This window comes from Limulus polyphemus, unplaced genomic scaffold (assembly GCF_000517525.1).
Source record: "Limulus polyphemus unplaced genomic scaffold, Limulus_polyphemus-2.1.2 Scaffold2354, whole genome shotgun sequence".
In the NCBI taxonomy this organism is placed as follows: Eukaryota; Metazoa; Arthropoda; class Merostomata; order Xiphosura; family Limulidae; genus Limulus; species Limulus polyphemus.
The window spans coordinates 38,899-64,780 of record NW_013667964.1 but is presented as its reverse complement, the minus strand read 5'-3'; the positions used below and the strand labels follow the sequence as shown (position 1 = coordinate 64,780).

The 25,882-nt window shown below is 34.5% G+C and overlaps 2 protein-coding genes across 2 annotated transcripts in view; one reads left to right on the top strand and one right to left on the bottom strand.

Annotated features, from left to right (window-relative positions):
* Positions 1-2,998, bottom strand: part of LOC106466710 (V-type proton ATPase 21 kDa proteolipid subunit-like) — a 27,724-nt gene extending 24,726 nt beyond the window's left edge. The window contains exon 1 of the mRNA XM_013927008.2: positions 2,792-2,998. Coding sequence (XP_013782462.1) covers positions 2,792-2,858 — 67 coding nt within the window. The 5' untranslated portion in view covers positions 2,859-2,998. The remainder of the gene's footprint in view (positions 1-2,791) is intronic.
* Positions 2,999-3,058: 60 nt separating this feature from the next.
* On the top strand, positions 3,059-25,672 carry LOC106466711 (RNA polymerase-associated protein RTF1 homolog). Its single transcript, XM_013927009.2, has 3 exons — positions 3,059-9,336; positions 9,546-9,677; positions 25,522-25,672. The coding sequence occupies exon 1, from the start codon at positions 3,372-3,374 to the stop codon at positions 5,484-5,486; it is 2,115 nt and encodes a 704-aa protein (XP_013782463.1). The 5' UTR covers positions 3,059-3,371; the 3' UTR covers positions 5,487-9,336; positions 9,546-9,677; positions 25,522-25,672.
* Positions 25,673-25,882: the final 210 nt, after the last annotated feature.

Here is a 25,882-nt window from a genome sequence, read left to right as displayed (position 1 = left end):
CTGAAAAATTTCATTTTTTCTGAAAAGGTGGTGTCTATTTACTTGTGACCACGTTGTGTATATCATTTCAATGAAACTCAGTAAAGAATAGTAACACTTTTCTCCAGTGTTTATAACAACCAGATTAAATCCAATAAAGATCAGCACAACCAGCATTTATACTGCTATCTAGCAAGCAATGATTGCAAATCATAATAACATGTAAATAAATTTGTGCAAATAATTACAATGGATGTATCAGTACTAACCTAATCAAAAACACCTTAGGTGTGAAAAAAGGTGTGGCCAAAAAAAAGGTCTAAACATGCAACTTTAAGGAATAAAACCAAAATTGGCAGCAAAACTGGTAGCTAGACTTATAGCATTGATAAGAATTTTATAGTAGATATTCATTCATTAGTCAGCTAGGCCACATTTTTTACTCAACTAGGGGCATGATGGAGGGTAAAAGATGTATTTTAGTCTAAAAAATATGAAATTTTGAGAAGACCAAAGACACACCTTACCTTGTTGAAATATTGGTTCAAAAAAAAGAAATGGCATGAAGCCTGTGAAAATGGCTGAGAAAACCACTAGTGGGACATTCTGAGCTTCAGATTGGTTATTCATATCATATATAGAAGTAAGTGTATATAAGGGAGCATTTCCAAAAATGTAAAGAGGTGTGTGTGGTGCTACTGTGTTTGATATATTACATGAGCAATATCCTAGCAAATTGAAAAGTTAAGAGGCTCTTATTTTATATTCTAGCTTGTAAATATTGGTAATTTGAACTTCTAATTTGTACAAAACTATAGACTTAGTATTTTGACTTCACAAACATCTAATTTGAACCAGAGCTGCATTCAACATACCACATGACACACAAAAATCAATGTTTATCTGTGTATTTTTTATATTTACTTTTCAATTAAGAAATTTAGTAATATATAGTACTAACATATCAATTATAATCTACATATTGATACCAAAGTTATGACATAAATTCATAAAATACTTGTTAAATAAAATTTTGAATGCGAGTCAACAAATGAAATCACATAGCCTTTCACCCATGTCCCGTCTCGAAAGGGTTAAGTCACATGCTCAATCCTTTTTTAGCCACACCTTCTTTTGACACCTAAAATATTTTTGATTTGATACAATAACTTTTAGTCAATACACACCAACAAACCACATCAAGTAAGAAAGTGACACTCGATAGTAAACAACATTAGCTTTAGGATCATAACCCTATTGTTCGGAACAGACCCATAATTTACAGAACCAATCAGTTTCTTTACAATATATGGTGGTAGTTTTTTTCTCTAAAACAATGTTAATAATGTTCTTTATAGTAAAGCCATGGTATCTAGATAAACAGTTTCTTTCATCACACACATGCACTCAGTACAGCTGTATCAAGTACCATAATTTATGCTAATTGCTTAAGCTAATATCATGTGACACTAAACACTTTAATTAGGAGAATTTCATAAAATTTAGCAAACTTGTCCTTAAAAGTAAGCAATAAATACTGAATGATAACCATCCACCTATATCATTCTTTTGAAAACTTGTGTCAGAAACTGATACTCTAGTTTGTTTGGCCTAACCAATACTTATGTATCTGCATGTGTGTTCACCCCATAGTTTTGATGCTCTAAATCAGCCATATTTAATCCAAAAAACAAAATATAAAGACAGTCCTCTTTTATTCTTAGGAGAAGCTGTAGTAAAAATTTTACACCGATAGCTCATGTGACTTTTTCCACAGGTGTACCATAAATTTTAGTCAAAGTTGAGCAGTTGTTGTTGAATAACTTTACACATGTGGCTTATATTGAAACCAAATTTAACACCTAATTGTTGGTTGTAAGGATTTTTCAGTGTACCAAATTTGAAAAAAAATCTATAAAAGTTAATTATGTTTTTCTTTAAAATAAATAAGATCTTTCAGTGTACCAAATTTGAAAAAAAATCTATAAAAGTTAAGTATGTTTTTCTATAAAATAAATTTTCCATACTTTTGGTGCAAAGAAACAAAAAGGAAGAAAGTCAATTAAAATTGGAGGTTTTATTTCTTGTGTATTTCTTAATGGTTTGCCTTGAAATTTGGTACATGAACTTAGGGTCCAGTAGCACACAACCACTGAAAATATGTAACAGTTTGGATTACCACAGTCCAAGCTCCAGAAAGTAGAAAATTGCAAAACTATCATTCCTGTTAATAACACACGATGTGTCCTGCAGCAGGATGTTTTGGCAACACAACACGTTACCATGTTTTAATCATGTTCAATTTACAAACCTCAGTGTATGATACTTTATACTGATATCCCTTACGATAAAACAAAACTGCGTTCATAGTTCATAGCTTTTGTAAAGTGTTAAATGTGAAAAAGCACAATAACTCAAAATGTAACAATACAGAAACCAGGAAATGAATAACTGTTAGTACCAAGTTTACTGAAAGAGTTTTAATATCTAAACAAAGAAAAAACATGACAAAAGATACAACTTCAAACATATTTAAAAAACAAACCAAAATTTTGAAGTTTGAAATGTAAGTCATACATCTTGCCTTAAAAACATTATACTTGCAAAATTACAATTAAGAAGTGTTGGAGCTTTAATCGATGAACACTAATTTCCATACCCCAATCGCTACCTTAACTTGTTTATAAAAAGTTAAAATTTTTACAGAAGTTAAATTAAGTTACTTAAATGCTATTTCCATTGGTTACATTGTATTTGTAAATACACTAGCAATACACTCAAAAACTTCAATAAGTTACACAATTTTGCTTACCAATCAAAACGATCACAGAAAGCGTAGTAAGATAAACAACATTTTGTACGTACGCCAAAGTACCCATTATTATACTGAACTTTTCGACCGATATAGATAATTGGATTCAAAACAACTTAATTGTATCTACTTTAATTTCTATTTTAAATTAAAGTTTAACCTGCTTCGATCACGAACATTTAATCTTGTGACTTTGATTAGATACCCAAAACGTGATGCGTGGACATAGAAGGAATAACGAATTATCACATAAGAAAATTAAAATACATTTAGCACTTACTTTGACAATAAATCGAAATACGGTTTTGACTGAAAAATACATTATTTTGTACTTGTTCTAAAAATACGAAGCTCGATTAGGTGTTTAAAGTAGTTTTCAGCTTGTAGCAATACCTGAATTGATCACCTTTTATAGTATTCAAAACGAAAGGAAATAGGTGGCGCAGAAAACAAAGTGAGACGCCATTTACGAAAGTCGTAAGTAAACCTACATGATACGGTATAACTTTTAACTTAAGGCTTAAGTTAAGCGTGGTTATAATTTGTCACAATTTTTAGTGGGTGTTATTTAACATAAAAGATGAGTAAACGTAAGAACAGAGTTGTTATTGACTCCAGCAGTGAAGACAGCGACAGTGGAGAAAACTTGGATGAAGAACTGTTGTCTCTTGCGAAAAGAAAGCGTATAGATACTGGAAGCGATCGTGAAGAGACAGATGCAGCAAAAGTGGAAAATGTTGAAAAAACTTCTACCAAGGAAAACACTAAACATTTCAGTGAATCAGATTCAGAAACATCAGAGAGTGATGATGAATGGACTGTTAGTGGAAAAGGGAGTAATAATAAGACTAAGAAAAAATCTCAGTCAAAATCAATACCAAAAACAAATGCAAACCGAGAAAATACAACTACAAGTGAAAAAGATGCTAGTTCTGAACCAGAGGAAGGGGAAGTTTCTGATTCAGAAAGCGAAAATTCTGATGGCTCAGAAAGTGCAGTTTCTTCTCTTAATGAGGAAGAATTTAATGATGGTTATGATGAGAATTTGATGGGAGACGAGGAAGACCAAGCACGTTTAGCTCAAATGACAGAAAAAGAAAGGGAACAAGAGTTATTTAACAGAATTGAAAAGCGAGAAGTTTTAAGAACCAGATTTGAGATTGAAAAAAAGCTGAGAATGGCAAAGAAAAAAGAACAGAAAAGAAAGAAGGAGAAAAGTGATGTAAAGCTTAAGATTGATGCAAGTTCTCGAAGTAAGGAAAGAAGGAGAAAAGTAGAAGAAAACAAAGATAAATTGGATAAAAAAGCACAAGCTATAAAAGATCTTAAAGCTGAGAGAGAAAAGAAGAAAAAACAAGCTGAAATTCTTAACCAAAAAGAATTAGAACCAGATCAACAAAAAGAGGATGAAGATGATGATGAAGAACAAGAAGAAGAGACTCAGCAAGCAGTTAAGTCAAAACTGAAAGCTAGTGATGTCTATTCAGATGATGATGAAGATGAAGGTAGTCCATCTGACCAAGATGAAGACAGTGGAGGGTCATATCGTTCACGCAGTGAGGATGAAGAAGAAGATGCTAAAAAGCCTCATTATATTTCAACAAGAGAAGAACTGAGCAAAATTCGACTTTCCAGGCATAAACTTGAAAGATGGGTACATGCACCTTTCTTTGGAAAAACAGTAATAGGCTGCTTTGTCCGTATAGGCATTGGGACACATAATGGAAGACCTGTATACAGAGTAGCTGAAATCACTGATGTTGTGGAAACAGGGAAAGTGTATCAGTTAGGGAATTCTCGTACAAATAAAGGGTTGAAGCTACGGCATGGAAGTCAAGAACGAGTTTTTCGCCTTGAATTTGTCTCTAATCAAGACTTCACAGACACTGAATATTTTAAGTGGCATGAAGCTCTTGCATTGGATAGTACTCCTCTGCCAACATTGGAGCATGTAAGTCAAAAACTGAAAGATATTGAGAAAGCTCTAAATTATGAATACAGAGAAGATGATATAGAGTCTATTGTTAAGGAAAAACAGAGGTTCAAAAAGAACCCCCATAACTATGCTATGAAGAAAACACATTTATTGAAACTGAAAGAAATGGCAGAACAAAATGGGGATGAAGAGGAAGCACAGAAACTAATTGGTGAGCTTGAACAGCTTGAAGAAAGAGCCATTGAACTTGATAAAATGAGGACCAGTACAATTAGTGCAATAAGCTATATCAATGAGCGTAACAGACAGAGAAACATTATGGAAGCTGAAAAGGCTATAATTGAAGAATCAAGACAACCAAGGGAAATTTCAGATGACCCATTCACCCGGAGAAAGTGTGCTCCTACTTTAGTAACAAAAACTCGTGAATCTGTTATAAATGCTGAAATTCTGAGAAAAATAGAACAACAAAGAGTGCAGTTAAAGGAGAAAGAAGAGGAAGAGAAAAGAGAACTTAGAAAGGCTGAAGAAGAAGAAAATTTTGATATTAAAAAAAATGATACTCAAGATCAAGTTAAATCACGTACAGAAGAAGATCTTTTTTCAGCCCATGATTTTGACATTAAAATTGATCTGGATGTTCCACTGTCATCAAGTGCATCTTCAGGAGCTTCAAGAGCGTCATCTGCTAACAAAGAGCATACACCAAGACGGTCCTTAAATCTGGAGGAGTACAAGAAACTTCGTGGATTAATTTAGAGTTCAAGTGGTTGGTGGACTGTAGTATTTTTATAGCTTCATGACTTGTGTAAAAAGAAACCACTAATATTTTGTTATTTTTTGTGTTTACATCATAACTAATGTTCCTGCATATTCAGGCTGTGTACATATTGTGTATGTTTATTGTTTAGGAAAGTTTCTTTGAAAGTTAATGCCACACCTTTGTGATGTACAGTTTACACTTTCAATTGCCTCTTCCTTAATGCTGTTTTACTTGTTTGAGTCATGTACGTTAAACAAGGTGAGCTGTTCATAATCAATACAATACTGAATGGTTTTTTTAAGTAAGTAGAGGGGGAAGAAATTTTTTTTATGATAAATTTTTTTGAACAAAAATATTTAAGGTACATTAAAAAATACTTACAAAACGGCATGTTATAAATAATTGGTATAGTGTATTCACAATCAGTAGAGTGCTCTCTACAATTTAATGCAAGGTTTAAGATATAAAAAAAATCAGTTTTGTGCATACATTATATTCTGAAGTAACCTTAGAATATGTTTCCTAATTTTTTCTCAAGTTAACATCATTGAAAATAGATTTAATAAATGTATTTTAAATAAAGGTAGCAAACGGTGAAAAACTTCTGTGACTTTGTCCAGACTTATGATGTATCTTTTTAGAGAAAGATATCTATTTGCTAATAGTAGGAGTAGAAATCTGATATTTTTTTTCTGTTTTTAAATGCAGCTAAAAAATAAATATCCCCAAATGTTAGAGATGCTAAGTTGTAACATCTTGTCATTTGTTTTTCTTATAGTAGTTTTGTCATTCAATTCTGCATGCCCCATTGTTTCTTTCAATAGAATATTACTTTCTATGTGCTTTGTTCTGTATACTAAAAACAGTATGACTAAAAGACACAACTTTCAGATTTGGAAAAGACGAACTAGCCTTCAGTTATGTCAGTTTTATTTTACTAACCTGTGGAATGAGTGCGGTCAGTAGTAGTAGAGTACAGCACCTCAGGAGAGTTTAAAGAGAGGAATTGATTGCTTCCTTAAAGTAAATGGTGGGTTGAAAACTTTGCTTTCTCAATGGTGAATATGCAAGGACAACCTTAAGGACTATGTGGTTCATGTCTGCATATTATGCTACATTTGTTTACGTACATGCATAATGCATAAACTATGTTGAGAAAAAAGGTAGTGTGACATTCTACATGTAAAGAAAAATATTTAATTTTTCACATTTAGCTGTTATTGTTATTTTTCATAAGTAATTTCTTTCTCCTCATGATGTTATTACTTTATAATATTCTGATTAAACCTTTTTAATTTTAAACATACATGATCAGTTCATGTTTGAAAAGGTTAACACATGCTAGCCAATTTCTGGGCTATAGTAAGGCAACTGGTTTCAGTTATAAGTGTTTTGTTAATGTACAGTAAGCAAAATGTTGCTTTGATAAATAAAATGACTTTAGGAATATAGCCCAGAAACTTCCAAAGTTAAGAAATAACCAGAAAAGCCCAGTTACCTTACCAGTCATCCTTGTAAAATACAATTCATACATCTGTATTATTCAACGGAAACATAATGTTTGTAACATTTCTGTGAAGTAAAAGTATTTGTGATTAAAAGTACATAGTGAAGTAAGACTGTATAGTTGTTTGATTACTAGAATACATCTCATAGACAGTTTAAGTGGGACATCATATATATAAAAAGTGACTATTTCTGTGCATATTTAGTAATTATTTTTTATTAGAAGGGTAATTATTTCCATATATAAATCTATTGTAGAGTCAGTGTTTTATTGAAAATGTTTAGATATTTGTAATCTGTTGTAGCAGTTATACATGTATTACTCTTAATACATGTTGATGGTCTGGGAATGTTAACATCTTCATGGAAAATTATGGACTATGATTTTTAGGAAAGTTATTAATAAGCATTTATTTTGAAAATTGGTACAGATTATTTACGAGCTAAGCAAATAAGGCCTTTGGCTCTATCAAAGTATCCTACTGTTACTTAAAATCTAACCTGTTCATATAAATGAAACCTCTTCTGATCATAAATCCAAGGAATAAAAAAAAAACTGATTCATTGTGTTACTGTACCAGTCAGGGTCTAAACTACAGTAGGTGACTTATGATGTTGGTTATGCCCAAATTCACAGTTACTTATTCAGTTATTATCAGTTTGTTTGTCATTATGTTCAGAGAATTTTTTTCACCAGAAACACTTTTTGATTCTTTACCAAACATTGTCTTGTAAAAATATAGATATGTATACATGTTACTTAACAAAACAGTTAAATGAATGGAAACCTCCTCCACAAGGTATTGTGTGACATTAAAATGAAAAATTGCTCTTTGAACATAGCTTTGGAGATCAGTGGCATGTTTTGATTAGGCAATGGAATTAATGCTATGTTTAATGTCACCCATTCAAGGTTTCATCACATTTCACCATGATCTGTACAAAGTGATGAAATCTATACTCATTGTTAAAAAAACATTAACAATGCCCATTTTAGACTGTTTGCAGTATTTTCTAAGCTAGAAAATGCAAAGTTTCCAGGGGATATCACTCTCCTAAATACCCCTTGATAATGTCACTAACACTCAAAGTAAAAGTCCTAGATCAGGCTGTACTAATATTGTGTGAACCACTGCACAGATTACTTGACAAGTTCCTGAGAGTTAAGCATATTTAACCCTAAGTGCATGAGTGCAATGAGAGGATCAAAATGCGCATGTTACAACCTTTTACAGAGTACTATTCAACATATTATGTATTTGATGTCAGTTTTATCATTTTAACCAATGTTGTTAATTTTGCAACAGTTCATAGTAGAGGTAAGTAAAAACCAGATACGGTATACAGGTGTACTGGGAAAACTGTGGTTGTGCATTTCATAGGTTCTAGAGGTTATGCTAATGCATGGACAAAAGTATTTTTATTCTTCACTTGAACACTACCTTGCACTCTGACTTGTCTGAGTCAGACTCATACCATCAATTCAGAGACATATCCTGAGTACAAATACTTTTTTAACACATCTCATTTTTTGTTTACATTCAGACTTGTACATTTTACTAAGGGCTTGTCTAGTTTCCGGTAGGTACACATAAATTCAGAATTATAGTTAAAATTCCTTCACCAGTACTGTGCAGATTCAGTTACTGTAGTAATTAACAAATTCTTTCACTAGACATCTATAACTAGTGTGGCCAGTAGCATAGAAGTATTTATGAAAGGTTCACATTAATAACCTTTATAGGACAGTTATTGATTATCGTATAAATGTTTCTGTACTATTGCAAAGTGTTTTTAGTTACAGTTTCCAATTGGTATTGACTGTATTTAAGCTAGTCAACAACAATTATAGTAGAATCTCATTTATCCACTCGAAATTCATTTGTAATTGAATATATATCCTCCCCTCTGCAGTTTTATAACTGTTGTATTGGCAATATAGGCATAATGCATGCCTGTCTACCACACACACATATAAATAGAATGAAAGACAAGTGCTACATTTTAACAGTATATTTACAGAAATAGTGAGCCCAAAACAAAAATGGCAGGTACTTCTATTTTGGAAAAGAAATTGATTATCGCCAAAAGGCTTAAAAGAAACATCAACAATGATATATAAAAAACTTGCTCTGGATTTCAGAAATGGGAAGGCAACCATTAGAAATATCAGGAACAATGAAGGGAAGCTGAAAGATTTGTATTGGCGAACCTTACGGCAACTCGGCTGAGTAAACAGAAAGCAGGAAATAATAATGTACTACAACATCAAAAGATGATGTGTTAGATACTGCAGTTGAGAAGTGATTTTTGTAAACAAAAAATATAATGTTTTTATAGGTATGTATTTTATTTAAATGTAAAAAATAAAGTAATATAAAAGTAAACTCATTTTAAAGTATCCTTCTATCTTCAGTAAATATTATTTTGGTATAAAATGGTGTTTTATATATTTTATTTGATGCCTTCTAATTATCTACAGTGACGTCTCATTTATATTTTATTTGGTGTATTCTAGTTACATGCAGTGACATCTCATTTATCTGCAGATTTCACATGAATGCAGACTCTTGTCCTCTGAAGAATGTGGATAGACAGAAATCCACTGTAATAAGAGCTACATATACCTTCACATCCAAGCCTAGAATTGGTTTCATGTTCACATAGTCTTATTTATAGATGTGAGTTCTAAGAATGCATTGGTAGTGTATAACATTTTTGTAATTACAGTGAAAGAGATAAGAGGGTTTCGTAAACTTTAACATATAACAGTTATATATTCATTAACAGTGTTAAAATTGGTTTGAGGACAGTCTTTCTGATCTGTTACTTTTCTTTGGCATGTTATGAAATAGTTTACTCTTTTCAGAGTTAATTCTTCAACTGAAGTATTAGTAGTTGTTCATTCAGAATGTACTTATTTCAAAGTGCAAGTTTTTACTTGTTAGTCTAGAATAAAGAATGGATCCAACTGTCAACAAGATGTTTCAACCAGCAGTGACAAAATGATATCAAAAATGTTTATATTTGCATTTTCTTTCCTCATTATTGTGTACTTGTGCAGATTATAGATGGGCTGTGTTTAACAGTTAGTATAGAATTTTTGTACAATAGGAAGATATATTTTAATGTGGATAGTTTAGTATCAGTAAGTTGTAATAAGTGTTTCAGATGTCAGGTATAATGTATTGCATTTTGATACTTTCTTGGGTTGAGAAGGAAGTAGTAAATGTTGATTTAAAGTTATGCAGTGATTTACCTTAATAATCTCATCATAAAAGAAAAGGAAGTATTGATGTAAGTTTAGTATGTTGCTATTCATCATACAACGAATAAGAGCCAGAAGATCTATCTGTAAAGTTTCTATTAGTATAACTGTCATTAGAATGTTTGGCTACTTAAGCTTCTGACCAGAGGTGTGCATGGGGAAGGGCTAAGGAGGTGGTACAGTTCCTCAGTAGTTCTGTGCATATGGAATCAGTCATTTATGAAACAAATACCCACACACACACAGAATAGCTATTTTCATCTTGAGTTCACATGATATGCCAAAGCTATTTGCAAGACGCCAGCCTTGTGAAAACTCTCACCTAATCTCACGTGAACTTACGCCACTGCATGAAGATGTAATCATGAAGCAGAATCCTCTACCAATAGGAGTGTGACACACCTACATGCAAAATAAATTTTACATTTCTGCTCGTGAATGATTCTTTTCCTCGGCACTATCATGAACAGATATGTTTGAGTTTGCCGAGATTTGCCACTTTTTGATTTTCAATTTTCACTTGAATGAATTTAGGCATACTCAATATAAATTCATAGTTAAATGTAAACTGTTCTGTTGATGGGTGTGAGTGAAGATATTACTCACAGTAAATAAATCACCAACAATTTGGCAGGAAGTTCTTTATCTGTAAAAGATGTGACAGCCATTGTCTAGCATGTGGTGGGGTCCATGATATAGCCAGGACCTTCTGCTTCACTCCCTTCTACTCGTTTCCTTTCCCATTTCTTCAGGTGCAGTTGAAGAGAACGAATTTAAGCAATTGATTTTTCTTCCAGGTTTTACTTTGGGAGTGTCTTTTCCTACTGAAAAACAATCTCAGTATTGTTCGAATTTTCAAAACCTTATTACTCGGGTATTTACAGTTCTCTCTCCCTCCCTCTCTCATGTTCCTTAACTCTTTTAATTTTCTATTACATAACCATTCCACTCACGATTTCTCCAATTGCTGTACATGACATTTCCTATCTAGATCGACTATGTTCTCACAACCTGCTGCCTTATTCCTCTTGCCTCACTGATTATTATGTTCTTTGTTATGGTCACTCATACTTCCCGTTCCTTGACACCCAGTCTTTGGGGTCTAACTTGCCAGTTTGGGGTAGATTTATTATCTGTTGTTTATCTGTCTAGTGCTCAATTTCCCAACTTTGAGTCTTTATCACTACCCTTCCTAGACATTTCTCCCCTCTTCTTTACATTGCCCCATTCTACCTCCTCTACGTTTTCTCTTCTCACTTTGTTCCTTTGTTGTGTGGGCCTTTTGAGAAGAAATACCCTCCCTACTATCTCAGGTCTGATTCCCTTCCTTTAGGATCTTCATTTTGACCCTTTTCTTTGTCCACAGGTTTTTGGTGTTGTCCCTGATTCACTTGGATCATAGGCTGAAGCTGCCATCATCAATTTTTCCTAGTTTTTCATTTGTTCATACCTTGCCTTTCCACTTTTTAATGTCATATTTCCACATGACATCTCACCCATCAGTATAAACACTGGTGGCCATCAAGTTGGTTCAGCCCAACAGGTTTGCTGTCCTATTGTCACATTTATCTGCAGGCAGATGGGTTTTCGAGTTCTTTCCCTTCACTTTTCTTCTCCCTCCTTTTCTTTCCCAACCTGTTGCTTTTCAACATCCAGTCTAGTCTACCTTCAATGTCTGGAGAGAACAGTGCTGGATTTGTGGGAGAGACAGGCTATCAAGGAAGTTCACAACCTCTTCCTGGATTATTAGTCCTGCCTCTTTCTTGTTCTGAAAAGACTGGGGACACTAGTGCATAATTATTGACCTTTCCTTCTTCAATCACTTATTAGTCATCCCACAATTTTGGATGGATATTTCTTTCTCTCTTTGTTGGTCTTTCCAACCTAGCATGTGGATGACCAAGTCGATGTGTCTGATGCCTTTCTACTCCTTCTGATCCCCCCCATCCTCACGATGTTTTAAAGATTCATCCATGGGGATCACATTTTCCAGTTCCGTTCCCTTCTATTCAGAATACAGTTGGACCCTTAGATTTTTAATTGCATTATGTGGGCATTTGATTGGTATCTTCAAGGTCTGGGTCTGCATTTCCATTTCTATTTGGATGACTGATTTTTCCTTGCCCATTCCCACACAAGAACACACTTTTCTTCTTCAAAAAGTTGCTCATTTAGAACATCTCATCAAGTTTTCCAAGTCATTCCTCACCACATCCCAATATCTCATCCATTCAGAGATTCTCTTACCTCAGCCATGCCCAATCTTCTCCAGTTTGTTTACAAGACCCCAAGCATTTGGTCACCAAAGTTCGTGCCTCACCTACTGCTTTGGCATAAAAGGTTCTATCTCTTTTAATGACATGGCTTCTGTGGATCATATCATTCCACTTGGCCATACACACACACATATGCATCCTATACAGTGGTCATAGTATGACCAATGAAACCTTTCTGGGGATCCACTGTCTTTATCAACCCTCCTTCTCTACTGAAGGGGCCTGGCATGGCCAGGTGGTCAGGGAACTCAACTTGCAATCTGCTGGTTGTGAGTTAGAATCCCATCCCACCAAACATGCTCACCCTTTCAGCCATGGAGGCATTATAATGTGGCGGTCAATCCCACTATTCATTGGTAAAAGAGTAGTCCAAGAGTTTACAGTGGGTGGTGATAACTAGCTGCCTTCCCTGTTGTCTTACACTGCCAAATTAGGGACGGCTAGCACAGATAGCCGTCCTGTAGCTTTGCGGGAAATAAAGAAACAAACAAAACATCTCTAATGTAAGATCTTGATTGGTGGCTATACCACTCCAACACCACTTCTAGCATTCCCCAACTCTTCACAAACTGGATCTTCACATCTTTATTCCACGAGTCCATTACTTTGTCTTCTCTCATCAAAGACCCTCTTTTATATTCCGTTCTGATACAATCACACATGCTCTTTTCCTCATTTATACTTCATTGCTGTTGGTTCTTGGACCCTGGAAGAGCATTTGCTACATACCAAACTGCTTGCTGTCTGTCAGGCATATTCTCATTTTCTTCCCCTTCCGGTGGATCATTTGGTAATGATCCACTTGGACAGCTCCGTGCTTGTGTATCATATCAGCTGCTAAGGGGGCACCTGTTCCAGGACCCCTGCTTTTGGACTTTGGACCTCCTGTCTTGGGCTCATTCCAATTGGGTGGGATTAATGGTCTATAATGTTTAAGGCCCACTGAACCTCATCACAGACAATCTTTCTTATCAACACCATATCTTACCTATGGAATGGCCCCCTCCATTCTCAAATCTTCAGTTGGATCTGTTCACAACTTGGAACTCCCCAAATAGATGCCTTTGCCACACCCTGTAATACCAAACTTTCATTTGTACTCTGGTACCTTAATATTCCCAGTCAGGACTGGACTTTCACTTCCTTTATGTCTGTCTTCCTTTCCACCTTTCTCAGATCCTTGTATTGATTCAGAGTCCTGTTGATAGTCCATTACTGGCCTGCCCAATCTTTGTTTCCATTACTCTGTTTTTTCTCATCAAAGGCCCTCTTTTCTTTTCCTTTCTGATCCAATCACACATATCTCTGTCATCAAGAACCTTCATCTTCATGTGTGGGATTTGTATGGTTCATTGCTCATCTAGCCAGACTATCTGATTGTGTAGCTTTCTTTCTGTAAAATTGTTTGTCCTTCCATCTCTTTTATGTACTAATCTGTGTGCTTATTGCTGTTGGTCTATCCTTCACCACTTCCTCCCTGACTAGTCTACCTTATATCACCTGACCTCTTTCTTGACATGGCTCTTTGATCGTTGTTTGTCAGTCTCTACCATTACAGATTATTGAGCAGAACTATATACCACATTCTGCCTTTCTTGATTCAGCAGATTTTTTTCTGCACCTGTCCTTACCACCCCTTCCATTCTTTCTTAATCCATATATCCCCACACCTTACGCCCTTGACTGGTTGAGGCCTGAATGTGGTTCTTCATGCTCTCACCTGTAACCCTTTAGAACATTTTGCCATTTTCTCTGTCATCTCTCTCCACAAACCTATTTCCTTCTTGCCTTTGGTTGCTGTCCTTCTGGTGACTATGCCATAGATTCCTTCAAAACTTTCTACCACCACACTTACCTTCTTTACTTTGGCTGATCCTTTTTCCCCAAGACTTCTGTTGCTAGAGAAGGTGGTCACACCTTTTATTCTATATGCCATATCTATGATCATTCTGATCCTGGCAGAATTCTATGTCCTATACAGACTGTTTGTTATCTATCTCACACTTCCTTCTTTCTGGATTCCCGTCATCATCTTTTCATTACTTGGGACCCCTCGTCTACTTGAGTTCTCTCTCCCTCCACCCTTACTGGATGAAAACACCAACTCATCTGTCTGGTTTATTTCTCTTTGAGGGATGGATTATCATCAGCTGTTTTGTGCCTTCTCTCACCAGATTCGAGACCTTACTCATTCTCTTACAACCACTCCATTTTCACTGTCCTATAGAGGAGATTCTCTAGGTTGGTATGTGGACTACCCCACACACCTTTGTCTCCCACTATCTCTACCACCTGATTTCCTTGCTTCTGGAGGGATTTAGAGTTCTGCGCATAGCCATCATTCTATCCACCTTTCGACTTTACAGAGGTGAGTTTACTTATAATTTTCTTACTCAAACTCTACATTGGGCCAGGAGAAAGCCAGCATCAGAGATGTATATCTACCCATTCTCTGGCTAGTACATGCTGGCTTTTAAAAATAGGGTTTTGCTGTCATCCATTGTACTGTCTTCAGTAAAGGACCTTTCCAGTCTGAAGGACTAATGAGGATTTGGGCACATTTTCCAGGTCTCTACTATGCCAATCTCCCCCTTCATTGACTGGAGTACAGGAGATCCTTGCCACTTACAAGCTCCCGGCTGCTGTGATGGTGGAGAATCAATTGGGACCTAACTGCTGGGGCTAGAACAAGAGGTCCCTCTACACTCTACAGTAAGTAGTATTACTGGGGTTCCACTTAAGTTTAGTGTGAAATACTCCACATATATAACTATGATACATTACAATCTTCAAGTGGGCTGATGTTTCAAATCACTATACTGATCCTGCATGTATAATTTTTTGTTACAAATCTTTTTTTTATGCAGCCAAACATATGTTCAGTAGAGTCAATGTAAACACTATTTCCGGCCCATTGCACAGTATACTGCCAAAACATCCCACTTTCATAGCTGGCATGTGGCCCATAGAGACTGCCAGACAAGTGAAGGCATATGTCATGCAGTGCTATTCTCCTGCAGATGGTGTGTGGGCATTCGAGACTGATGGTAGAGTTGAGGTAACCACAACATATGCACCGATGATGTGTCACTCACCCCTACTCCTACAGGTGACATAGGGCCTGTAGTGACTTACGATAAAGGAATTTATTACAGATTCTTATCGCAAGTGCTCTTTTCCCACAGCTGGTTTTGATCGATTGAGTCTGATGGTGTAGGAGGTGAGCACACAAGGTACAGTCTAAACGAGCGCCAACCTCGTTACACACATTGGTTGTCCAACAGCTTGTGTGTGAGTGTACTCAGACTGTCATATACTTTTTCCACTTGTCCTCTTGACACATTTATAGCTTTTCTGTCTACTCTTATATACGGGCGAAGAGTATATTCTGGATAAGACAAATTGCAATCTCCCAAGGGTATGCTTCTAAGGAGCTCCTGCCATCCGGTGCCACACCCCATGGTCTTCCTTCAGGTGCTTTTTGAAAGAAGCTCATCTAGGTAATCTTTGCACTAGTACCTCCAGCATCTCAACGTTAAATTCTCACCTTCTTGCACGCTCCACCCACCCCCAATCATTCCCACTTTCTCAGTGCACATTTCTTTATTGCCTCGTCAAAAAACAAAACAAAAAAAAACGAGGATTCATGAGCGCGAACGTAGAGGGGGGTCGTTGTGCATGAAGGTGTGTCACACTCCTATTGGCGGAGAGCTCTGCTGTATGGTTAAGTCATCATGCAGAAGCGCAAGTTCATGTCAGATTAAGTGGGAATTTCAAAAGGCTGGTGGTTTGCAAATCTCTGGCAGATTGCGCAAACTCAAGAGGAAAATAGCTATTGTGTGTGTGGAGGTATCTATAGAAAATATATTTCCACTATTCCAGGTAAGAACCTTGGTGATAAGGTTAGAAAAAACTACCTTTACACTTCAGATAATTATTAGAGAATTTTTTACTTTAAATAACGTTTCGTCTTTGCGGTTTCTTCGGGGTTATTACATAAGACTGTTTGATATTAGAATATTTGTTAAATTATGAAAATTCTCGTGAAGTTCTACTTATCGAGTCTGTCGTGACGTGTCTCTAACAACGTATAAAATGTTATTATTATTTCATTAACGTTCTAATATTATAGTATAGTTACAGACTGTTACTAACTGTATAGCTATTCAAACGTATTACTTGTATAAAATATAAAGAGAATCACAAAATGTTTTATGATTGGCTGTAAAAACAAATAGAAGGAAAATAGATGCTGCTAAGAAACAAATATTTAGAGTTTGAAAAGATACAAAGTTTACTAGTATTATTAAAACAAACTGTAAGACAGTGTGATACGCAAATGTTAAGTGTATTGGTACAGTGTGTTCTTGTTTTTTGACTGGTGGTTTATTTACATGTACCAACCATTGTCTCAGCTCACTTTTAGGTTTTTGCGTTAATGATTATAGCTTCCATATATTTTCTTTCTTTAAAAGTTTTTATTTTTAGTAAGAAAGAAACTATAAATGGGTTTCGATTTTCTGTGTTAGGTGCTTCGTGTTTGTATAGCAAGTGTTCTACTGCGTTGCGTGTGCAAAGGCCTTCCGATTTCTACTATGTATGCGTCTTCACATATGTTACATATGATGTGATAGACTACGTTTTTCATGTAGCACGCACGCGCGCATCTCAGAAGACCGGTGTTTTAAACACGTATTATCAACACAGAACCGCCCCAGTAGAACACTTCCTATACAAACACGGAACTCCAAACAACAACAACAAAAATAATCAAATACCTTACACAAAAACAACGACTTTAAAGAGAGGAGAAAAAGGGAAAACGATAGTTATGAATGAAAAATATCCAAAAACGAACAGACGGTGGATGGTACATGTAACTAAACCGCCATTAAAAAAAATTCTAAAGTGCTCCGAATATCCGTTTTACTTCACCATATGGTAACCTAAGTTAATTTAGGTATGTGAATCTATATAAATATCATAAAACTGTCTGTTGTATATCCATGTAACATTTATCAGTACTTTTTGTCATGAAAGTTTGTTGGGTCCATGGGGAGATGCATATAAATGTTCAGTTATGCGGTTGTTATGGGCGTTTTTTACCACTACCTCACCTCATATGAATGGATCGTCACCAAATTTGGCATAAAGGTTTGTTGGTTCCATGCGGAGGTACTTGCAATCTTGCGATTTCACGTTTTGTGCCTTTCACTTTTTATAAGCGATTTTGCGTTTTTGACAATTACATATAAGGGAAGCAACTTTTCGTGTCCTAAGATAACTTTTCATTAATCGAGACTTTACATAACTTCCGTCCAGAAGACAGGTACTCCAGCTAGTAATATTATATTTCTGGTGAAAAAGAAAAGAAATATTTAACATGTGTATATATACAGTCTTATCATTTGTTTCTGACGCTGCTCGTAAGCTTTGTATCCTTTCAACATATATTTTCTGTAGGAGGACCACGATCATGATGTTCTATTGCAATGACTTCTTCATATTTTGTCTGTTTGGTGTTACAGCTCTTGGCAGTTATTTTCACATTCTTGAGGTCAGTATTGTGGTAGTTCTCTCTAACGGGTAATGAAGTATCTACAGAAGCATGTGCGATGTCACTCTGGTGTTCTTTCATCCTAATCTTAACGGGACGTTTTCATAAACATTTGTAATTCACTTTATGTTTATATTTTACATAAGTAATACATGTCATCAGTATAGCTATATAATTAGTATCATAACTATGCTATAATATTAGAACAGTAGTGAAACTGTAATAATCTATACATTGTTAGAGGCACGTTACTGCAGACTCGAAAAATAGAACATCACAAGTAGTTTTATAATTTAACGAATACTCTATTATATCCAACAGTTTTATGTACTAGCCATGAAGAAACCGCGAAGTCGAAACGTTGGTTAAAATTATAATTAAAGTTTAAAACCACCAGGGGAAGGGCGTCCCAGTCCGAAACGTTGTAAATAGTAAAACATCTCACATTAGTCATTTATCGTAGTATCGTTTTTTGTTTGTTTGTTTTTTCCCATTTTTGGTTTTCCATGTTATATATTAGTATAGTTGGTAGTTAGTAACATAACTATACTATAACATTAGAACAATAGTGAAACAACAACAATAATAATCTATACATTGTTAGAGGCAAGTTACAGTAGATTCGAGAAATAGAACATTACAAGCAGTTTTATAATTTAGCAAATATTCTAATATCAAACAGTTTTATGTACTAGCCCTGAAAAACCGCAAAGGCGAAACGTTGGTTAAAATTAAAATTTCTCATATTTATCTGGAGTATAAAGGTCATTTTTTATGACTTTATTATCAAAAATGTGTAAATCCCTCCAGTATGCACTACAAATTCTGGAATACAACACTTTGGTGAGTGTAATGCTGTTTACTTCTATGCATATGGTTTATATAAATAGATGTATCTATGGTGTGATCTACTAGAGCGTATTTATCATGCTTAATATATGTTTAACATGCTTCTTTTTCATTCTGGATAAGACAAAACTCCCATTTAAACTTTGATGTTATGTGGACAGTAATCTTTATTATGCTGCAAAGCAAAAACCAGTGTGCATGATTATGTAAAAAACTGGACAATAATATTCTCACTGAGCCTGTGAATTGATCAATAGCTTCAGATATATCTCTATTGAACTATTCGCGTCGATAACGAAACAGGACTTTCTGTATTGTGATTGAAACTGATGCTCCATATCAAACATGTAATCTCGGTTTACCCAGAAGCGATATACGTTTACACATGACTAGTCGTAGTCGTACATCCAACAAAGACTGTAACCTCTAGATATCATCCATTCGGCCAGCAAATGACATTGCTGTCAACAACCTGTTTTTACACAATTTATGAAGTTGCAGCAACATCTTCTATGTAAAGAAGATACTATCCGTTAAGGAACAACAACAACAAAAAAAAAAACAAAGGTAACTATAATGACACAATTAATTTCAGTTTTCTGGACGTTGTGTTTATGTCAAAATTGCATAAAAACAGGCTAAAAAAACTTTTAAGATTCCTATTGTAATAAAAGATAGAAGAAAATGTCACATATCACGAACTTTCAGTTAACGGGGTTTCTAATTTCTGTTTATGAATGTGTAGTACTGTATTGCCCCTCAGTTGCACAAAGATATTTTTGCAGACTTAAACTGCTAGAAGCCGGGTTTCGATACCCGTGGTAGGCAGAGCACAGATAGCCCTTTTTGTACCTTTGGGCTTAATAACAAACAACAAAACAAGTACTGTATTAGTATATGGTGATTTTCTTTGAGGGGTGAACTTCGAAATATGGCAATGTTTAGAAAATTTCAAGTCGGCAAAAATGAGACACATATATATATATTTACTTATACCATAACGTGACTTGTAAATAATTGTAAAATTTGGAAATACTGCTGATCTTAGGATCTATTACAAGACATTTGAGGGTTTATAAAATAACAGAAGATAGTAATACATATTTTGAACCTTATAATTCCTAAAGATAAGCCTATTAAATGTTTGTCCTTAGAAGTACTATTATGTTTTTGCTTGCATTAGAACTTTGGGCACTATGAATGTATGAGTAAAGAAATTAAAAATAATGAATAATAAAATTATAGCTACATACCAGACTTGGAACAAAAGCTTATGTACTTTCTGGAACAGCATGGATCCTTAACTTTTTGTGTGCCCCTAGTCATATTCAAAACTGAAAATGAGGTCTAGTACGTAAAAACTAAAATAGGAGTTTGATTCCATAAAGTAGATTGTGATGATATAAAATACTCTTTAATGTAGATATTATTTATTTATTTTGTGAGTGAATATTTTATGATTGTTTAGTTTTTTATATAACAAGAGAGTTAAAAGCAGACGATTGTTGGAAGTTGTGTTTATAATTCATTGATATTGAGACTATCGAACGTCGCGTGCAATGCACTGACGTCGAGAATATAGAGATTTCTAGAAGACGAGCAGACAATTAAGTGATAAACATATAGATAGTATGAGACTAGCGAAAATAGCCGCCAGACAGAGCAAACGAGAGACTAGAGAATGGAAAGTAGAAGTGCGGCCTAAGAAAAGGTTAGAAAACGTAAAGTTAACCGTTGTAGCAGTGAATAGCATAACGGTTGATATGTTAAAGTGAGATTAACAGTTTTTGACATTTTAGGAGAATAATTTGTCTCGTCAAAGGGTGTTCTAATATAATTGAACCTGCCTATATGGACTTTGACAAAAAAAATCAGATTATTGGAAGTAGACCTAAATACGAAAAATCATACGAGTATCGGAAGTTCAGGATACAACTGCAGTAACTCAACAAGGTAAAGTAAGTGAATTATACACAGAATACTAGTGCGATAGAAATAGAGAAAGGTATTTCGGCTTGTCAACTGAAATTCTAAAGCAATTGAATGGGACTAAGTGAACTCTTGACACCAAGAAGAAAACTATATAGTGTTTATGATATGCATATAATCTCTGTAGTGTAAATAATTTGTTGTACATACGTTTAACTAGTTCCAAATATATATATATATATATATATTTTGAAAGCAAGTGGAGTGAGTGCTGTTCGTTTATATTTTAATTTATCGCCAACAAGTCACAGACACCTACTGTAGAAGAATCCTAAGCCAAACAACAACACACCCATATACATAATTAATATATACTATTTAAAAAGTAAGTAGCTCTTGACATATATAAAATACGGATAGTCCATTTTTTAGCTGTGGCCTATTGATTTCATAAACCTCTTATTTCTGTGTAGTTAGAATTACCTCAACTAAAATATAATAGAAACATTCATTTCAATACTGTATTCTGATGAAAATTTGTAGCTATTAAGTTGTGTTATTATACACGCACGTGATGTAAGTAATATATACACGTACAATCGAACATGTGTGTGTATATGTGTTAGCATCCATCACCAAGAGTTGACTGGCTCAATTACCATAATTTTTGGTATGGTAGGTACAAACTGTCCGACGGTGTACAAAGTTTATTTTGTTTTAAGATTTATGCCCCGAAATATAGAATGAAAAAGCCTCCGAAAAAGAGCTAATTTCCACTTTTTTTAAATATAATTTTGGCTTTGAATTCAGACACAAGTGCTTAATGAATTAAGAGCTCAGTTATTACCTTCCACAAAGTAGGGTATACAATTAGGTATATGCCACTGAGGTTTAATAACACATGGAAGAATGAAGGGAAACATTATCTAATGTTATGCTTTATAAAATGTTTATTACCTTAACGTGTGCCCTCAGTTAAGTTTTATTATACTAGTGGCCCTCTCCCATACATTGGCTCAGCGGTAAGTCTGAAGGCTTATAATGCTAGAAACCGTGTTACGATACCTGTGGTATGCACAACACAGATATACCATTGTGTAACTTGTGCTGAACAACAAATAAAAACTCGTACATGCATTTGACAGGAGCAATGTTTGTATACATGTTTCTGGCATAAGTAATATTTAATATATGTGTGACATGCTTAGTGTTTAACGTTTGTTGTATTTATTTATTTTTTGATATTATTCAAAATAGATCATTATTTTCCATAATAATACCAAATACTCGAGTAAAAAATGTGTAAAGTTGTTACGATCTTCAAAAACTATCAATAAGGAAGACTTGTAAACTCTCTGGTAATATACACCTACAGATAAGAGTCAAGCCTGTTTACCGCCACGAGTCTCTTGTAATCATTACATCACGTGTTGCAGCTATAATGGACTTAATGAGAATAAAGTAGACCTAGTTATCCACCGTCTGTCGTCAGTACTTACGTCAGAATATTATGTCCAGACTTAACAAACGTCGCCTTTAATTTTGTATTTCGTATTGTGTTATTGTTATGTTATGATGATGTTTTTATTGCTTTTGTTCTATCTGTTAGATACATCACTTTACATACAGTTGATGATGGTTTAAATGTTTGGATTATCTCTGCTAGATACTCCACTTTACATAGTTGATGGTGTGTTTAATGTGTTAGATACATCACTTTACATACAGTTGATGATGGTTTAAATGTTTGGATTATCTCTGCTAGATACTCCACTTTACATAGTTGATGGTGTGTTTAATGTGTTAGATACATCACTTTACATACAGTTGATGATGGTTTAAATGTTTGGATTATCTCTGCTAGATACTCCACTTTACATAGTTGATGGTGTGTTTAATGTGTTAGATACATCACTTTACATACAGTTGATGATGCTTTAAATGTTTGTATTCTCTCTGCTAGATACTCCACTTTCCACAGAGTTGATGGTGTGTTTAATGTGTGTTTTCTGTGTTAGATACCCCACTTTAGATAGAGTTGATGATAGGTTTAATGTTTGTATTCTCTCTGCTAATTACTCCACTTTCCACAGAGTTGATGGCGTGTTTAATGTGTGTTTTCTATCTGCTAGATACTCCACTTTCCACAGAGTTGATGGTGTGTTTAATGTGTGTTTTCTATCTGCTAGATACTCCACTTTCCACAGAGTTGATGGTGTGTTTAATGTGTGTTTTCTATCTGCTAGATACTCCACTTTCCACAGAGTTGATGGTGTGTTTAATGTTTGTTTTCTATCTGCTAGATACTCCACTTTCCACAGAGTTGATGGCGTGTTTAATGTTTGTATTCTCTCTGCTAATTACTCCACTTTACATAGACTTGATGGCGTGTTTAATGTGTGTTTTCTGTCTGCTAGATACTCTACTTTAGATAGAGTTAATGGTATGTTTAATGTTTGTATTCTATCTGCTAGATACTCCACTTTAGATAGAGTAAGGATGTTTAGTTTTGTATCTGTCAGATATTCCATTTTACATAGAGTTGACGGTGTGTATAATGTTTGTATTGTATCTGATTTATACACCACTTTACATAGAGTTGATGGTATTTTTAACGTATGTATTCTACCTGTTAGATTCCCCATTTTACAGAGAGTTCATGGTGTTTATAATGTTTCTTTTCTTTGTGTTAGATATTCTGATGTATTCCACGGACCAAGCGTAAGTAAGGTTTGTTTGTTTGAAGTTAAGCTCAAAACTACACAATGGGCTATCTGTGCTCTGCCTACAACGAGTATCGACACCCGGTTTCTAATGTTGTAAATTCACATACATACCGCTCTTCCAATGGGAGAGGGGCTGTAAGTAAGGAACTTATTTCTAATGTTAAAGTACGTTCTCTCCTAAACTTTAAATAGCAAATCTGAGATGAATTGCTACGCTTTTTTTTTCTTACACCTTAATTATTAGTGAATTTCTTCCGATTGTCGACAAATGATTTCCTTTGCGTTTTCATAAATACTAATTACATGTTCAAATTGACTTATTTCATATCACAGTTTCGAGAGTACTGGATAATACCTTTCCATTTATGGACGTATTGGTGGTCCATATAAACTAAAAAATATATAAATATTTTTAAGTATCTCATTTTTAAAAAGTACTCTAATTTCAAAATATAAAACTGAGACAAATTAAAAATATTGATGCATTGGAGCTTCGTATATATGATTATGATTACAGATAGAACTAAACGTAAATATAACTGTTAGGTTTGTAATAAGTTATCATATTGATACGACAGCGGAATTCACGTGACGCTGGTAACACGTAATGAGTATCTAGAACGTTCGTGAAGGCTCGAGTGTTTGGCAGACGTCCTCTATTTTGTATATATAAGACCGGCAAGAAGTTACAGCAGAGAATAGAATTGCAGACAGGCAAAGATAGAGACATACAATTGAGTCAAGCGCGGTAGTGACCGTAGGTAATGTGCGTGAATCGTTGTGAATTATAGCGTGTGTTTAAGTTAAAGCGACTGTGGAAATTAAGTGTATTGCAAAGTTGAGTTGAGAAAGAATAAACTAGTTTTATTTAAGAAAGGACTTGTATCGCTGAAGTTTCTCGGAAAGAATTGTTACGGAAAATTAACAAACGAACGACCAGAGACGTAACAATATCATTCCATTCCGGGCCTGGCATGGCATAATGGTTAAGACGCTCGACTCAATCTCTCTGTAGCGCGATCGAAAAACAGTGGTGGAATAGTAAGAATGTGACGGACTGTAAATTTACCTCTTCGTTGGAAAGATAATTATCCAAGAGTTGGCGGTGGGTATTGCTGGTTGTTTACTCTCCATGTGATCAACAATTCCAAATTACACACACCACAAGACAGCCTTGGTGGCTTTACCATAAACAAGTAAAAATTCGTATCTCGAAGTGGACTAGTGGTTAATATGCCTGGCTACGTATACCCAAAGATTCATTAGTCAATGGACAAATTGCTAATGTGAAAATCCCAAAAAATAATGTTGGAATTAGTGTTAATATGAAATTAACTTAAAATTTATAGCAAATAAAATCAATTCCACTGAATTCTTATAGTTGCGTAAAATATGTATGAAACTGGCATACAAATGGACATCTTATGATAAAGATGTGTGTGTTATCATCCTTCACTAGATAATACTTCACTTGATAACAAAAGTAAGAATGTAGGACAACATTATTTAACATTATCCTTACTACAGTTTTCGCTTCTCTAGCGGCTACTCTTATCTAGTAAGTATTAACAGCTTATGACAATCGTATAGCTAGCAGCCTATATTAAAACCTAAGTCTAATTATTAATTAGTGAATTTGTTATTATTAATAGGATACTAATTATTAACTTGTTTTTTATCCTAGTTTTACGCTGCTAATTTTATGTCATATTGTTATATAAATATATTTTAATCAAAAGTTTTTATTCGATTCGTTGATATGTATATTATCTTTTTTATCATGAAACTAAAAACACATTATTCATCAGCCAATAAGTAAAGTTTTTATGGTGTTTTTATTTTTCTTTCCAGTATTTTTTTATTTTATAAGTTATCAAAAAAGGAGATTTAAATAACAGGCTTTTTTTTTAACTCTTCCAGATGGCGGTTGAATGTTTTGTTCCGGATCATTTTTGTCACTCGTTTGAAAAACTATACTTACTGAATTTTCTTCTCAACGAACTCTCATATCAATCGATATGCTGTAATTAATTGTTCTTTCTCAAATTAAAGAGTTGTTTTTATACAGTAATCTATAACTGAGGTCAACATTTTGCATAATATTGAGTAATTTTTTGCTTGTTACGCGCAACATTGTAAATAACTGACCAAACATTGGGTGCAATCACTCATTTTCTGTCATATACATAGTGAACCTCAACAGTTATTAGTAGGATTAATAGTAATGTTATAAACAGAAACATCGGCACATGTAGATCTTGAAAGTCGAGTTGTGCAAAAC